Source organism: Aptenodytes patagonicus, chromosome 1 (genome assembly GCF_965638725.1).
Source record: "Aptenodytes patagonicus chromosome 1, bAptPat1.pri.cur, whole genome shotgun sequence".
Taxonomy (NCBI): Eukaryota; Metazoa; Chordata; class Aves; order Sphenisciformes; family Spheniscidae; genus Aptenodytes; species Aptenodytes patagonicus.
The window spans coordinates 75,620,522-75,638,547 of record NC_134949.1 but is presented as its reverse complement, the minus strand read 5'-3'; the positions used below and the strand labels follow the sequence as shown (position 1 = coordinate 75,638,547).

The following is an 18,026-nucleotide window of genomic DNA, read 5'->3' as shown; positions in this document are numbered from 1 at the left end:
GGTTGTCCTTTGAGGAAAAACAGAAGCCAAGAATTATTCTCAACGCTTACATTAAGAGGGTAAAAATAAGCCCCAATATGTCTTAGTCCTAAAATTATACTTCTGAATTGTTTATGTACACTTGTTTCCTGGATATCAAATGAAAGTATTTCATTTTGAAAATGAGATTTTGACACTTTATATTCTTTCCAACAGTCTAGTCAAGTCAATTTTCTGTTGACTTCAGCACTTTGGGATTTGGTCCGTATCAAACAGGTCGTAAGAACGGAGAGCCGTCAAAATATTCCCTTTTACGCTATTATCGCTGTATGAGGGTCTCAATTTCCATATAGACTTAAAAGAAATTGGATAAAATAAATATTCACTAACACAGGAATGTACGCAATTACTTACTGGGGGAATCAAACAACTGGATCTGATGTCATGTTCTCAGCTAGTAATTGGATATCATTTATCTTTCTTACAGTTCTGTGAGGGAAATAACATTGCATATGACTTTGTGCGTTTTATGAGCAATGAGTAGCAATGGCATAATTGGGATATCAGTCCACAGAGATTGCAGCAGAATCCTGTGTACACATGCTCTAGCAAAGATACTTAGTTACAAGCAGTACAATAATAATAGTTATTCAGCGTGCTTCATGCTTACAAAGCCCTAGTTAATTAGTCAACACCTAGTTAATAATTAAATGTCATTGTCAGCAGCAGTATTTATATCATTAGAAGATAATTAGTCCTTCAGTGACATTTTCAACATTTCTGTCCTTCCTCCTTTTTAAGGGTTGAGACAAAGAAATGAAATATTTAACTGTGATTGTAATATGCATTACTTACACAGTTATTAAAATGGTTCTATTTGCTGGGATTTTTTATTCTGCTTAACACTGTTGGTATTTTCTCTTCCTTTCTCCTGTATAAATGTAATCAATAGATCAGTTATTCAGGTCCCATCCCAAAACATGGAAATATTAATGAATGTGTATATTTATACATTGAAATTGCTGTCAGGATCAAAGATGATGATCCTGAAATTTTGAAGTAGGTTAATGCTTATTAAAGCTATGGTAGTTTGTCTCATCAACAGCTATGGCAGCAAGAGTACCTACACACTGCTCAGCAAGTCAGTCTGTGTCTCGGAGAAGACTATTTTAAGTATATTAACTCTGCATAAAATATCTATAGAGTAGTCTTCAAGATCCTTCACAAGATAGGCAAGTTATTTGCTGGTGCATTAAAGAGATTAAATTGGATTACAATCAAAACAATAAATCTTTGTATTCTAAAATGTGGAGTGAATGCAGTTCTTCATAATCATGTGATGCTTTTGCTTCTTGTACTCCATTTGGAATAGACATGATGTAAGATTAAACATTAAAGTTTTTCATGTATAAACAATAAAAACACATTAATGAAGGAAACTCACTGAGTTTTGTTTTCAGCAGCATGCAATGCCTTACATTCAGCTTCTTACAGAAATGTCTACCCTGTGATACTCATTTGCTGTCAAAACATCTGATACAGAGGGGTTCACGTTTATTTTAAGAGTTGAACTCTCATGCCGAGCCAGAGGAGACAGGGAGGCTCCTGATCTGAGTTGTGTTTCCCTTAGTATGTGGGAAGCAGAAAAACTAGGCTCTCAACTCAGGCTGGTAAGGTTAGAAGCTTAAACTATAAACCAAAAGTAATGTCCTTATAATTCACTTTCCATCACCATTCAATTTGTTGTGAAAAGTATGTTCCACCGCTGCAGAGAATGTCAGTCAAGCTCAGCTTAGCAGAGTGGCCGTGACACATCATGTGAGTAAAGTAGGGGAACTGTGATTGCTATGAGATGAAGCACTTCACAAGCCAGATGATAGAAAAACTCTCCCTCCAGGCGCACAGTGATGGGGAAAAAGGTGAACAAATGGAAGAAACTGTCCCCTTCTCATCCAGAGCTCTTTGGGAAAGGGGGTGGGCGGGAAGCCCCAATCAGAAGTCCCAAGTTCATTTTGTTTTCTACTGAGAATGTGCATTGTGTCTTTCGTGGTGTGGTGTGGCAAGAGAATGGTGCTGCTGCTACAGGATTTGGGGCTCTGCACTAGAGCAGCTCTAGGTGGTCTTAGTGATAAAATCTTATGCTGTATATGAAGGCATACAGAAGTCCACAGTAGAAGAGAGTCGTCTTATCTGCGGCTGATGGGTTATTGGAGCAATCAAGATAACTACTTCTAACAAAGCAATTTTTTGTTTGTTTGTAACAGTCCTATCATGGTTGCTGTACACATTCCTAAGTCCCCCCAGGGTCCGGGGGAAGTCTCTATTCACAGAGAAAGCATAAAAGTTCAAGACCTGCAGGATAAGTGAAGCCCCGCAAAGCACACTTTTCAAAAAAATCCTAATTTATATATAGCCCTGGATGCATATACTATATTACGCAGAGTGGAAAGGAGAGAAGATGGATGGTCTCGGTATTGACCCATTCTTTATTATTGTGAATTAATCCAGTTCACTCTTGATTACTAGCCATTGAGCAAAGGCTTTATCACCTTACTTAAGTAAAAACTCCTGTAGAGTAAAACCCGGCTAACTAAAGTAGGATCCGGTCATCTGTGCTTGTTCTCTGAGTACTATCTTAATTCATTCCTGACAGAGTTGTGTTCGGTGCTGCATTTGACCCTGTTAACGGCAATTTATAGAGCTTTTGAAATATGACGACAGTGTCTTCAAACTGCCTTCAAAGTACAAAAACGCTCATTCATCAGGCTTGTTCTGCCTTTCTCTGCTGTTATGTACAGGAGAATTAACGATCATCACCTTGGACTTCCTTGATAGCAGCTGAGGGAGGTACTGCTTTGATTTTCTTAGCAAAGATGATTATGAACAGCACAAATTGAGAAATATATGCTAAATACATCATTTAATTATACATTTTAACTCTGTAAAATGACTGAGCATCTTCCAATGCATGAAAGTTAAATACAGACCTTAATTAGGCAAGCCAGGAGGTAGGGGTGACAGCAAGGCAGGCAGGGGCAATGACATGACCCACCAGAGTGCAGTCCCACAGCACCCCAACAAGAGGAGCTGAGCAGGTCCAGTGATGGTAATAGAGTTCGAGCAACAGCCCGGTAATTAGCAGTCAAGTTTATAGTAACGAGGCAGGCTGAAGGTCAAGACAAAGCAGCAAGGTGAGGCCATGATCTACAAGGCTGGATGCAGCCAACCCACCAGAGCTCTTGGGCAAGGACTAAGGAAGGAGCGAGGGCAGGGGCCTGAGCCTACACCCAGCTCCCCTCCCAGCGGCAGAAGCTGCAGAGGCCTTGGGTGAGAATTTTCTCACCACTTACCTGTTTTCACAAAAGGTATACAGCTGTGTTGTATTAGTGCTAATCTTGGATGCTGGCAGCTAAAGCCTGGGGAGGGAGGTGGAAGTGATTGCAGAGGAGGATTATGGAGGAAGGTGGTTACAGAGTAATTGGACCTGGTGTAATTGTGTTGGTGTGTTCAGTGCCCTGATGAGGGTATGCTGTTGAAGTTGGAAGTTAAGGTAAGTAGGCTGCTAGCTAACACCAAAGCATTTAGCAGCTGGGAAAATTCTGCTAAAATAAAAAAAAAAAACACCTTAATGTTTAACAAAAAATAAGGAGATCCAGTGCTGTATTTTTAAGGAGTAACAAAAAATTGCTCTCTACAGTAGTCCAGAAGAGTTTTCATGTACGCAAGTATGTGATTGCTATCCTGTAAGAGCTGTATCCTACAGTTTGGGCTCTTGGAGTAAGAAAGATCTCTGCTATCTTGCCATTACCAAACGTGAGGACTAAGAACAGACCTGCCTTTGCTAATTTTAACAGTCTGAAAGAGGCAAGGAGAAATAAGAATATTCCAGTACATCCATCCTCATTTTTAGACATGTTCACTTATTTTGTGTCTTAATTCCACGCTACTAGTCTTGCAATGTCTCACAAATTACTTTCAATAGCATGAAAACCTACTGGTTTTCCTGATTTTATTGCTGTGACTCCTGAACCCTCCACCGAACAAAGGCAAGCAAGTTTGATATAATCGGTTTTCAAAAACAAGCCTCCATGTACTTTTTGCAAAGGTCAACCGATTCAAGAATTTGATGCAAAGCATAGCTGTGATTTGTGTGAAGACAAGGCCTTGAATTTTTGAAGGCCTAATTCTCACACAGCTTCTGAAACCAAGGAGTTAACTGCTGTCACCTGTAGTATCATATTTTATCCGTGGCCTTCCTTTCCAGTGATTTTCCATTTATGCCAGGGATTATCTCAATGCACTATGTAAGTTTCAGTGCTTTAAGTCAACAGATTAATCACTTCATCAGCCTTCAATTCATTTTGGAGGATTGTTTTGAAATTAAGACAGACCTAATATTATTTTAACCTTGTTATTGTTTGCATGTGTAGGGAAACAGCTTGATAGCATTGATCTTCAAGTTTAAAAAAGCATGAACTGTCTCGGATAACATTGGAAACATTTTTCTTGTGATACCTGCCATGTAAGATCTTGCATTATAAAAACACGCACGTAGTGCTTGGTTTTGGTTTTTAGGTGTCACTGAGATAAGACAAGGCGTGAACTATCACAATAGATGAGTTACACTGCAGACTGCCTATTCAAACTAACCTAGAGCCACTGATGCGGGGTTGGTAGTCAGTGTGGTCAGACTACTCACAGTCTAAAAGCAGAGTCGGTGGCCTAGGGGGAAATTCTGTTGGAAGTGCACTGCTTATTCTCCGTGGGCAGTAATTCTAATGAATGTGTTATTAAGTGTTTGAGATGCACGCGTGTTATCTGTTTGATCATCGTGTACTCTGATATTCCTCTGAGCCAGGAATTCTTAGCTTGGTGCCTTAGACAGACCAGAGCACGGGTGAGAACTAAAACGCTGAGGCAAAATCTATTTGGGAGTGATGCTACCGCGCTAGGGGAACTAATAGAAAAGTGTGGAGAGGATGATGACTCCCCCTGTAATTTTAGATATTTGCCCGTCCTTTGTAATTCACATCTTGCAAGTTTTTTTGCTCATCGGTGATTGTTAGATAAGCATACAAAATTGTGTCCATGGACTTTGCGTGCAGCAAAGAACTAACAGCTCTGTCTTTCGGATGCAACCTTTGCAGCTATGATCTTTTCCAGTCTCAAACTGAGGCTTCGTTATCAGAGCACGCTGTTACAGAAGTTACATTTCAAATCTATCTGTGATATTGAATGGCTCCCAGAGGAAAGGAAACCTTCAGCTCATAAATCAGATGTGCGTCACAGTTTCATTTTCTGTTCTTGGTGGCTGTATGCATTTTTTTTTCACGCAGTCACTGAAAAGTACTTTGGTATGTGGTAAAATGCAGTCCTCACTCACAGCTTTGTTAACTGGCGGTACCTAAATTGTGATGAATGAAATTAGGTAGTTGAAGTTGATGCAGATGAAAAGTAATCTGGAAAAAGAATAATTCTGTTTTAGCCGGATAACAGTCATCGGATAACCACGTGGCCAGATATGGAGAAGTATCAAAATTCTTAACTAGGGGTGGGCTGGATGTAGGCTGGGTTGTACTTCTATGCCTAACCCTTCTCATTCCAAATGGCCACAATTGAAAACAGTAGGAGCTGAATTTAAAGTACAGCTAACTAGCTCTTGTTCTCCGCTTCCCTCTCTGATGAGAATAAACACGTGGGAATGTCTGGTATTTCTTAGAGATGATATACTACCCTACATTAAGAAGCCCATTATTTTTGATTCAGTATGAAAGAGGACAGAGTTATCAAGTTTCTTGTGATTTAACTACGCTTGTTTGTTTGTTTTAAATTGAGACATTTCTTGTCCCTGTTACTCATATTTGAAGGCTGTTTCAGAACCTTCATGAATGATTAGAAATTTCCAACTAGAACTCCAGTAGCAGTTTATGCCTATTTTGTACACACCAATATTGTTTTTTAGCCTAAATGGATCTTTTCCCTTTAGGATACATCTGTCCAGAAACTTTTGTGATGGGTGGTTCTGTCCACACACAACTTTTCTTGTACTAGGTGCAACTAGCCAAGATTCAGACTCCTCTTACAAGAGAACGGGGGGTTTCCATTTACCTAATCATGTTATTATCCTTTATCCACACCTGTTTCATTTTTTAATATACGGGACCAGAATTGTACATGGTACTTCAGATGAGGCCTCAACAGTGCTTTGTACTGTAATCCCCCTATTTCTGTATCCCGTGTACCTCTGTATTTGTAGGTAGTCCCTGCTGGGACTATCTTGCCTGATACATCCTAGGATTCCTTTTGCCTTTTCGACAAGCATATCGTATTTGTGTGACAGGCAAGTTTATAAAAACAGAATAATGCTCTATCAGGGTGCAATTATAAAAATAGAAGTACAGAAAATAAAAGCTAATCTATGTGTGTTCTACACATGCAGTACCAGTTGATACGCAGCTGGGTTTGTGTACGAAAAAACCGCTGAGAATTATGCAGAGCCCTCTGAGGATCTGGATTTCCTCAGCAGTCGGTGAAGGGCTGGGGAGCTCATTAAGGGAGGAGAAAGGCTCGGTGGCAGAACTCCCTCTTTCTCTCAGATCTCCACGCCGACATGCAGCAGCATGTGTTCTGAATAATCAATGTAGAAATAGGTTCTACTTCTTACAGAGCACCAAGCTAAGAAACTAAAAATGTACTAAAGGTGGCCACATTAATGTTTTAACATACTTTTGAATATATGCATAATGCAATATATTGTTCTCATTATGAATTTCTGCTTGTGTGTTTGCAGGCCTCGTGGGTTTCCACTGAGGACACCAAAAATAATCTGATGCTAGATGATATCAGTAATCCACTCTTCTATTATCAGCTGTATCCAAGAACCAGAGGCCTCCAAAAATAGGTGAACGTATTCTAATATTCCCAAAAAATGTAAGTAGTGCAATAATAAAGTTTGGAAGAAAAAAAAATTCCTTCCTGACTTTTGCCAATTTAGTTTATATCCTACAAGAATAAGATTTAATTACCTTTATCTTAATTATCCTTAACTTGGTACGTACAGTAACTGCAGGTATTATTATCAGCCATAAAATTATTCGGCCACAAAATTTACCTAAACTGCCCAAAGCACTATTTTCCATACACCTATCAGTTAAAATGCTTTTCTTTAATTTATTCTAAATTCATTGGACATAAAATTTATTGGAGTGAATTCCATGTTTTGCTGATAAGGGACATAAAAGTAGTGATTAGTTTTTTGAAAAAGGTTTCCATAGGCTACATCTGTGGAAACAGCTTATCTTATTTTTGAAATGCCTGTATTGCTTTCACTCACCTTGTGTCCACATAGAAACATCTTTTGCCCATGTAAAACTGGAATTAACTTCAGGGTTTTGTAAAATTGGGTCAAAGACATAAGAAGTGCATCTCCACAGCTACTTCTGGGCCTGTTTCAGCTGCTTCTTGAACTTTGAGCCTAAGCTTCTCTATCATGCAGTTTTTCTATTATTTCCTTCCCCCACCCTCACCTCTAAAATTAAGATTGTGTTTCTCGACATAGTATTCAAAAAAACCCAAACTTTGTACTAATTATATTTCATTTTCTAACCTTTTTCTGATCTTGTTTACGCTTTCAGCAACGGCATCAAAAGTGTGCTTTGTTCTTGTATTTGTGTTCTGCTCTGTGATCCTTCTCATACGAAATTCAGAATTTGCCAGACTCTTTTGGCCAGGTAAAACCTCTTATTTGTGTGCTTTTCTTTCTAAGAGAAGCCTCACTCTTTTTATGAAAACATCTAGTGAATTATGAGGATCAGATTTGAACAGCTAGCTGAGGAAAGAATGCTGAAAAACACCACAAAGATAAAAAAGGGAAAGTTGAAATAGACCAGAGAAGAGCAGAAACCCAGAATATTTCTGGAAGCAATTAAAGAGTTTGCTTTATAAGAGAATAAGCAAGGGAGATGTTATTGTAGGAAAAAAATGTTTTCTGCCAGAGGTTTGGTTTCTGGCATCGACTTTCACATACACACATGATTAAGGAGAACTTTCCTTGGTGGAAAAGTTTTCCTCCTTCGTGGAGGAAAAGTAAATCCCTGACTGGCAGAAAGTGAACTACAAATAAGCTGTAACCGTAAACTCATCAAAGGGTTTGAAAGGTGATTTTTTTTTTTTTTTTTTTTTTTAAATGGTTCTGCAGGTTCAAACATCTGGGTTTATTCTACTTTCTTCATCACAGGTCCATATGTGGTACTGACTTATAAGATAGAATCTGTTTGAGGCTGTGGCAGAGCTGGTTTGGGGACACTTGAGGGATCACATAGAAGTTGACCTTGAGCCAATGATTTTATGCAACTTAGCAAAGCAAAGCAAGACAATGATTTATTGAACTAGAAGTGACCGTCACAGAAGAGCTACCCCATGAGTTCCACTTGTCCACCGCTAAGGATCTATGAATGGTATTGCAGGTGTTTTTATAAATACATAATTCTGGGCAATTAATCCATGAGGCTGTAGGATCGGTCGATCTACCTTTCAAACATTCCTTCAGTATTTCTGCTTTTATGTACTTGTGTTTTTCTACCGCTTAAAGCTTCCTGTTCCCAAAGACAGTGGGAAACAAATACTTGTAAAGATAAGCAGGGAGTTCAATGCTTGTGGTAGAATAAGGTTTTGGAAATGTTTTTGTCGCTTACTTATCATAAAAAGACCAGTGGACAGCTTTTGGCATGGCTTTTAGTGATACATTTGATTACATGATCAATAACTGCATAGTAATGGCTTCCCACTGTTTCTTTCCAATGTAGGTAGTTGCTGTTGGTGCCAGAAAGATTATTTCTGGTAAAAAAGAGGAGGAAAGATGATTATCAGGAAAACCTATTAGAATGTAAACCACTTTAAGAGAAACTCAGAAAAAGCTCTCAAGCTCCCTACTGTTTTGCATTACGGTATTACTTGTAACAGACATTCAGAAAAGCTGCTGACTGGCTGCTTTGCTTACTCTAAACATTCCTTTAATTCTGTAGATTAAATAAATATATTGTTGCAAAGCAAGAGCAAGTAATTTTTTTTTATTATTACAGAAGGGGGAGTTGGATTAGAAAAAGTCATTCCCCTGAGAAGTAACACCTCCAAAATAATCTTGCAATGAAAAAAAAAAAAAAAAAAAAAGACAAAATGAGTGATAATTAACAGAGCTAGCTGACATGCTGTTCTTTAAAAGTTAAAGCCGTACATCAGTTGGAGACAGGATATCAAGTATCAGTAGAGAGAGCAGCAGGAAACTTTTTCCACTGAATGAAAGGGATAAAAAGAAGAAAAACAAGTCTCGGTTGCACTAACAGCTGACTAAGCTCCTGCCATACTCGAAGCACAGCCAAGTGTAATGAATACCAGGGAAAACAGTATCTTTTAAACAAAAATGCTGCTCGCTTAGAAACTTAAAGTCAAGATAAAAACGTGAATCTCAGAATAACATTGAGGCAGAAGATACACGGATCACGGTGAAACAAAATGCTGCAGTTGCGACCTGCTTGCAAAAGATTTTCTGCTGTACCCTGGGTGAACCTCAGCCTTTAGGGATTGCGGGCAGGGAGGCCCAGCTGACATAGAAATGCAAAATTCCAGTGTGTGAGGAAGAACCAGAGGCATTACACCGCACTTCTGGTGCTTTGGAGAGAGGGGGGTGAAGACGGAATGAATATTCTTTCCTTTTCACATGTTAAAAGCTTTGCGGATTCCAACAAACCAGAAACGTTGTCACATCTTCAAGTGTAAAGACTGCAGAGTTGAATCTGCTGCACAAACCAAAATATTTTAAGGGAAGATGAGAAAGAAATGGAATTGAGGAAAGCTGGTAATGATTAAGAATAGGTGTTTGCTTACACTGCAGTGAGGCTTCCAGTTCTCTTTCAAGGTGTTTTGATAAAACTTAAATCCAGAATTCCACTTGCACTGGGAGCTTCTAGTAAGACACGATGTTCTTAGTAGCAACTCTTGCTACCTTTCTCCTTGATTACCCTCCTGCTTGCTTACTGCTTGTTGTCCAAGCTGGCAGGAGCCGGGGAAGCAATTCTCCTCCCCTGCAGCCGTATTATCGTTTTACTTTTGCAATGGAAATACATAGCTTTATTATCCCTAAACTTGAAATATAATTTAATTAATGTTCCAAGCTCTCCCTTAACAAAAATACAAATGAAGCTGACTAATTCACTAATTTCTTATGCTTAGCAATAGTTACAGAGAAGTCTGTAAAAGATATTTACAGCCTATGATTAAGTATCAGGCTGTTCTGAGCTGTTCTTCTCTTATGCCCACTGTACTTCTTTGGCAAGCCTCCTAAGATTCAACACCTCACGAGTAAATAAAATCTGTAGGATAAATAATGAAATAAACAATACTGAAAACAATAAAATCTGTAGGACTTTCAAAAGCAGCCTGAGATGGTGACCTACAGCTTGTAGGTTCAGATCTGCCCCTCTGAAAGTCAGGCTTGCTTCTCCCCTACCCTCTTGAGAGCAGGTTGTTTTGCTCCAGGGTGGAACCAGGGGGGCTGCTGCCAGGCCCTGAGGCACTCATGGGATTTAACGGCCCTGCCCAGCCTCCCCAGGACCCCATTTCAGCCCAGCCTGCCCTGCTCCTTGGCTGGGGTGGTGGGACAGCCCTGGCTGCCAGACCCTCCCCTGCCCTGCCACCCCAGGGGGGACCCCCCATAGCCTCTGGCCCCCAGGGCACCTTTATCCGCGCTGCACCCCGAGAGGTGGGTGGAATGTGCACCGTCACTGGGTGAGGCGTGACGGCAGCGAGGGAGCAGCGTTCCGCTCTGAACTTTAATCCAAGCTCATGTGACCGCACAGATGTACGTAGCCTGTTTCACTTCATTTGGCTCCCAAAGAAGTAAACGGTGGTTTTCCTGGTGCTGGCAACGGAAGCTGAGCGGGCTGCTCAAAGGTCTGCTCCTCCGGCGTAACTGATTTTAACCAGGCTGGTATACAACAAAAGAAGATGACCAAAGGAAATGAGAATCTGCTAAAAACAAAAGACAGTGGGGGGGGGGAAAACCCCAAACAAAAAGAAGAGCTCCAGAAAAGGAAAATGACTGCAGAGCCATGGACTGATTTGGGGTGCTGCTGTTTGTTCCTTGGACGCAGTGCAAGTCCTTCATTAAGGAGCTACGTACTTCCACTCTACCGGCAGGAAACAACCAAAGCATGAGAGCACTACATGAGAAACAAGGCAGGGGGATCAAAATAAAGAAACAAGAGGCAAAGTCTGAGCAGGGAATACTAAACTAGGTTATGCTAGTCAATTTTAATCCAGAGAAACTGGGATTACGCACCCTTCAGAAGTGAAGGGACCTCTCCCTTCTGCCCAGCTGAGAAGTGGCAAATATAGAGACAAAACCCAAACAAATTACTTCATCGGCAGCTAGAAAATGGGTAAAAGCTTAGCTCAACTTTCCTTTCTTTCAGTGAGAAATAATAGGGATTCTTTTCACCTGTTCAGTAATTGCCAGTTCTAGGATTTAAAACTATCTTTGGGATTTAAAGTCCCAGTGAAATTCTAAAGTCCTTCCTTCTCAAGTTATTAAGGGAGGACAGGCACAAAGTCTGGTCACATTAACCTTAAATCTGTAGGAAATAGGCTATAAACAAGGATGGAAGTAAGGCTTAGAGAAAAGATGGACAAAGGGGCACCAAAAGAGCATCCAGCTTGGAGTCTAATGGGCATGCAGGCCTCAGTACACAAGCTTGAATATTTATGAAAAGGATGCAGTGGTGTTGCCCCAGGGTCCTCCTGGTTATCTATCAACTTGATGAAAAGGAATTAGATATAAGCACAAGAAAGCAGCACCATTGCTTGTAATTTCTATGAATTTTTCAGTCCTTGACTTCTTGAAACTACCAAGAAATTTGCTGGGAACAGTGGTTTTGTGAGGAAGACACTTAAGTCCATTTAGTATTGACACAAAATCACAACAATTTCCTGCTCTTTCTTTCCCCTTCCCCCTCTCATCTCCTCTCTTTGCCACCCTTTTTTGCCTTTCCTTCTCCTTTATTATTGATTCAGGTTGAATGTGAATTGGCAATCATTTATATGTGATAACCGTACTCTCAGTCTCTCAAGATAATTCTGTACACATTTTTTAATTGTTTTAATTTAGTTCAGCTAACTCCCCTCACACTTTTTATGCTATAAAATTGATTAGAGATTTCACTAGTGAATACAGAATGGCATTCTGATAGTACCTTAAAAATAGGAAAAAGTATTCTAGGCTTCTTTTACAAGCTTGCGTAACATTTAAATGCACATTTGATATTGTCTTTGTTCACAGAGAGTGTTCCAAATTGCTGAGGTTTATAACTTTTCTTCATAGGAGGATGTTTGATTAGCCAATAAAATGTTAGAAAAGCTTAAATTTCTAGAAGATATAAAAGCCATTTAACTCCTCCTCTTATATTGCTGCAGGTGAATTTATTCTCGCGTGCAAGGCATCCTAAATCTTTCCAAGTAGACTCTTTTTGGGTACTTACACGGTATGTGTATTTGTTGTCCTTGAGAAAAGCACCAGGATATGGTAAATCATTGGATGCGTGTACAGTTCAAGTTTAGTCACGGATCAGTCAACTTATAATTACTCTTCATATTTTAAAATACAGATGCGTCTATTAAAATAAATGCAGACACTGGCCTTAATTATGATTTTGTACTGCTTCACTTAACCTGTATTTTTGAGTAGTGTAATTAGTATGAAGATTTTATCTTCTTTCTTTGTACCCAGTGGCTATAATATTTTATAAATAGCCCTAACCAAATGTACAGTTTAGCCCCACCAGCATGGAGAAATCGCAGAATTCCTTGCTAAGCTGCTCATTTTGATTTCGCACCTGCTTAAGCATGTATTTGGTCCTACTGACTTAAGCAGGTTTTGTCAGGTTTTGTCTCTTCACTGCACTGAGATTAATTAACATGCATGCTTAAGCATTTTGCTTAGCTTGCTTAGGTTGCCTGCAGGACGAGTGATCGGGTAACTACTCTCAGTGGTTCAGTCTACAGTTCATGGACTCAGAGCCAGGGACAGCACAGAGGGAAGGCATCTGTGCGTTCATCTGAAGGAACCTTGGAGGTAACCAAGCCTATTGGCACACATGTCCAGACGTCCACTAGAAACTTCTTAGGTTTCCAGGTGAAACCCTGAAAAGCTGAAAGAGCTGGAAACCACTAAGCTATGTCACATGTAATCACATCTGTTATTACATTACATTATGTACCGCACCACTCCCATGTTGGAAAAAATAGGGGTTAGACACTCAGGAACTAGGTTATCACATGGAATGTGTCAAATTGGTAGACTACTAGAAAATTAAGCCATGAAACTGCGGTGAGCATTGAGGCTTTTACTCCGCTATCATATGTAGCTTTCAAAATATACTTTAAAAAGCTATAACCTAATATTCTGTCAGGCAACTTGCACAAGAGAAGGGTTTTTACTATTTCAACAACATACCAAGCAGTATCCATCTTAGAGAAATCTGTAAACCGTCAAGATTTTTATAAAATAGTATGTTTAAAGCTAGTCTTCACCAAGATCAAAATGAAATCTGTTTATAAAGTACAATAAATATATGACAGAACTCTCAACTTCATGTGTTGAGAGTTGTTGCTGGTAAATCAATATGAATGCTAGGGCATCAGGCACTTTAAAAATCGATATAATAAATAAATATGAGTTGAATTACAGTTTAACACTGTGTGTACAGAGATGTGATTCATCTTGACACAAATAATACATGCTAGATAATCAAGAGAGATGACATTCTTTAAAGCACTGAAGAAAGTCTGCGATCATAGGACTGGACTGGACTGGAAGTCAAAAATTATTTCCAGGCCCGCTGACTGGTCTAATGGCAAGTTTAACCTTCTGATGACTCAATTTTTGTGAGATTAGGACAATAGGAAGTATTTTGAGACTCCCTGCTATGCAAAATGTTATTAAAATTAATTATGGCTAGGAGGGGTACATTTCCCATTTATAGTCACATTTATGCATTCTGAAGCAATTACTGAATTACTGGGTTTGGAAAGCAGCCAGGAGAACTGCACCTGGGAAGTTAAAACTGGTTCTGAGCCCGATGTTGCTCTTTCCTTTGCGCCTTTTTTTTTTTTTTAAGAGCTTATACAGCATCCAGCACTGACCTAAAGGCAAGGTGAAAAATGTAGGAATAAATGAAATGGCACAACCTGGTTTCTGATTAGCAGAAGGAAAAGAGAATGGCAGAACAGTGAGGATAAGCAGGTCAGACAGGCTGTTGACTTTAATTTAGTATGGTGTACCTACAAAACTATCAGGCATTAAGAGAAAACACATTCTCTGTATTCCCGAGCCCTTACTTCATGTAACATCAGGCCTTTCTAAGAAAAGTCTACACCTGACCTGAACACTTTGTAGCCTGTGAAGAACCCACTAGAGTTCTTATTAATGAATTTCACAGTTTGTAGGGTACAGGTGTCAGGAGGGGGGGGAAGAAAAAGGAAAATAAATTTTTCAAAAAGGAAAAAAATACTTTTCTTGGAAACTTGAGAAAGAGTCCCAGTCTTCAGAAGATGTTTTCTGGGGTTTGATTTGAACACAGCAAATATTTGCAGGAAACAAAAGGTAAAAAGGAAAGGAAACAGGGTGAGTAGCAAGCTATAACTTTTATTGAACTGTTTTAAAACAGGAATGAAGAATTGCCGATGCACCATGAGGACAAGCAAAAAGGGTGTGTCTTTATACCATGACTAGAAAGATGAAGGTGCTACTGCCTAAGTGTTCTTGGCTCTTTCATCTGTTTGATAAATATTTAGTAGGCAGAAGTTCAGTTCCCTTCATTCCCAAACAATCTAAGCACCATGACTGCTCCAACTTCCCCCCTTTATGTTTAAAATGTACTCACAGCCAATTTCTGGAAATTTAGTCAGACTTGGGTAAGTTAGCAAGGCTTCTCAGAGTTAACAACTGAAAGCTGGTAGGAGTATTATGTTCAGCATTAGCAGGATTGAATCTCCGTTTAGACCAGTTCTTGCTGAAATTAACATACGGAAGCTGGAGCATTCAACCTTTGATATTTTATTTACAAAAAAAAAAAGTCACTTTGCCCTTAATCCATAAATAAGTCTTAGTTTATCATCTACCAAACTGCCTAAGCAGAAGCAGAGGGCACCATGTATCACATGCTTGATGAGGTAGAGTGATCATGCTACTATGGTAATACTAACTTGTAGGACTGAACAATGTACAAAGGTGAGTGTGTTTAAAGAAAGTTTTTTTTTTTTCCCAAATAAAAAAAGAGTTTAACTTTCAAAATGCCCTTACATTTAAAGAAGAAAAAGTGGGGTGGGCTAATGGAAGAAATGGGTAGGTCCAATCAGGTGAGATGGAGAAAGAAGATTTTAAGGAAGTGGTGAGTTGGTGTGTATAAAAAACAGATGCAAAATCACAGGAAAGAGGGTTATAAAACTTGAAACAGTTTTTTTTAGGGAACAGATTTAAACAAAGGAAAGCCAAAAGCATATTACCACTAGAAATGTACTCAAGCTATAACATTTAGATCTGGAAATTTTATGACATTTGAAATTTGATTTCGACCTCTATGTTCTTACCCTTGATAGGAAAATGTTATTAATATAGAATAACATATTTACACTAATAACACCAACCCATAAACTTTACATTTTAATTTAAAACACAACAGAAGGAAATTTTGTTTATTGAACTCTCACAAAGACAGATTCCTGGCTCTAAAGATTTTAAACACTTGTCTGAACCAAAGTTTAGACAGAAGAGAATACTAAGATTAATAATCATGACGAATGAGAGAAAAAAAGATTTAACAAGGAAATTACTTGAAAAATTATTGACAGACTATTCCAAATGTTTAATCCTGTCTGAGGGGAAAGGCATACAGGTGAGTGAACGAAGAATATTATATATTGGGATAAGGTGAGGTGTTCAACAGAAACAATAGGAATAGAAGTGATGATGCACTTACATAGTGAGGTCATGGAAAACCCTTCGCTGACAAGACAACAGCAATTCTTGGTAAAAGACAAGACACATTCACATGTAGATGGTGGTGGATGACACAGTGGAAAGGTTACTAATGCACTGCACTTTTGGAGAGGAACGTGTATGAAATTAATGAGAACTAGACCTGTAGAACTAGCTGTTTCCCTCATGGCATTGTTCATTTTGAGCATAAATTATGCCCCTTTCCCCTGACTTGGGTCTATTTAGAGTAACAGTTCTTCAAGGAAGAGACCGGCCGCTATTCTGTTTGTATAGTTCTTGTGGTTTAGGCCAACCTAATAAACTTGCTTTGTAACAGAGGAACTCCTGGAGTTTTCAGTATTTCCTACGTGGGAAGATCAGAATGTGATGGGAGGCAGGTACTTGTAGGAATGTTATGGGTAGCATCAAAACATTTCTAAAAAAAACAAGATAATTTGTTCCATTTGTTTTTTCTTGATTGGTAAAATGCTGTGGTGTAGTCAGGGCTTTTTCTTTTTTCTTCTTTTTTTCTGAAAATAACTCAACTGCCCCATAAAACTTCAAGGCGGCAAGGTTTCCAGCACAAAACAGGGAAAAAAAAACCCGTATCTTTTCTGTACTGCTCATGAAAAGGATAATCTTTATGGAGATGTTTAAATCAGGGTGGGCACGTTGCGTGATAATTTCCCAGTGCCCTAAGGGACCACAAATGGTATCAAACTACAACTGGTTGAAACTGGAAGGCGGTTAGCAGATATACACCCTGCAGGGAACGGGGGAAACAAAAGGGGGGATGTTACGAAGGCTGGCACAGAATTTAAAGACAAAAATTAACCACAGCAGATAACTCAAAGCCTGATTAAAATCAGCCATTTGCCCGGTGATTGACTGGGCGGCGCCGCGGCAGCTGCCGGCCGCATTCCTTCACGCCCCGCTCGCCCGGGGAGCGGGCGGCGGCTGGGGGCCGCTCTCCCGCACCGGCTGCCTTCACGGCTCCCCCTCCATAGCCGCGAGGAGCTTTAATTAATTACCTCCCTCGCTGCCTCACGTCCGTGGGCTCCGGCAGCGGGCAGGTGGGCGGCGCGGGAGGGTGCCGAGGGAGAGACGGTGGCGGGCGGGCAGGTGAGGGGCGCGGGGGAGGCGGGGGGCAGGGCGTCGCCAGGCCCCGCCCGCTCTCCCAGGCTGCTCCGCGCCGCAGCCGGGGGGGAGGTGGAGCCGCTTTATCGAGAGCCGAAGTGGAAATTTCCCCCTCAGTTGCCGGCTCCGCCGCGGAGGAGACGCTAGCGAGAGCCCGCCGCCCCTGTCGCCCCGTCCGACCGACCGCCGCCATGTCCAACTACATCCACGTCCCGCCCGGCTCCCCGGAGGTGCCTAAGCTGGACATCACTGTCAGCGAGCGGGAGGGGCCCGGCTACCGCCAGGGCGCCCTGCAGCTCCTGCGCCGCCTGCGGCCCCACTGGAGACCCGAGGAGGTGACGCTGCAGGTACGGGGGGAGGCTGGGCGCGTCGCGGGGCCTTGCGCCCGGCTCCCCGGCGGGGGATGCGGCAGCCCGAGCTTGGGGAGGGAGGGAAGGAAGGGGGGAGGGCGGGCGGCCATTGTGTGGGGGAGCTGCCGCCTCGCTTCCCTCCCCTCCCCCTCCCCCCCTCCTCGCTCTCCAAATGCAGCCCCCTGCGCTGAGCCCCATTTGCTAGGCAGCCTGGCGGCGGGGCGTGTCGGTGCGGCAGCATCCCCTGCCCCCTCCCGGCCCTCCTCCTTCCCCCATCGCTGGCTTTCCTCTTCCTCCTTTCGTGCCCTCCCCGCTGAAACTTGGCTCCCCCCGTTAGCGGAGGGGAGACCTCTTCCACCCGCTCTCGGCTGGCGTCCCCGCCGCATGCACGACGCCCGTTGCCGGCCTGGGGGGCGAGGGCTGCGGTGCCGGCGGGGAAGGGGAGGGCGCCGTGAGCTTCATCCTCGCCGGGTCCGTGCCGAGCAGGGCGTGTTCGTAAAGCGGTGGGGGACTTCCCTCCGCCCCGGGGCAGC

At 41.4% G+C, this 18,026-nt stretch overlaps 1 protein-coding gene across 1 annotated transcript in view; it reads left to right on the top strand.

Annotated features, from left to right (window-relative positions):
- Nucleotides 1-17,220: 17,220 nt before the first annotated feature.
- ETNK1 (ethanolamine kinase 1) overlaps nucleotides 17,221-18,026 on the top strand; it is a 28,577-nt gene continuing 27,771 nt past the window's right edge. Inside the window, exon 1 of the mRNA XM_076342892.1 lies at nucleotides 17,221-17,490. Within this exon, the coding sequence (XP_076199007.1) occupies nucleotides 17,335-17,490 (156 nt within the window). The 5' untranslated portion in view covers nucleotides 17,221-17,334. The remainder of the gene's footprint in view (nucleotides 17,491-18,026) is intronic.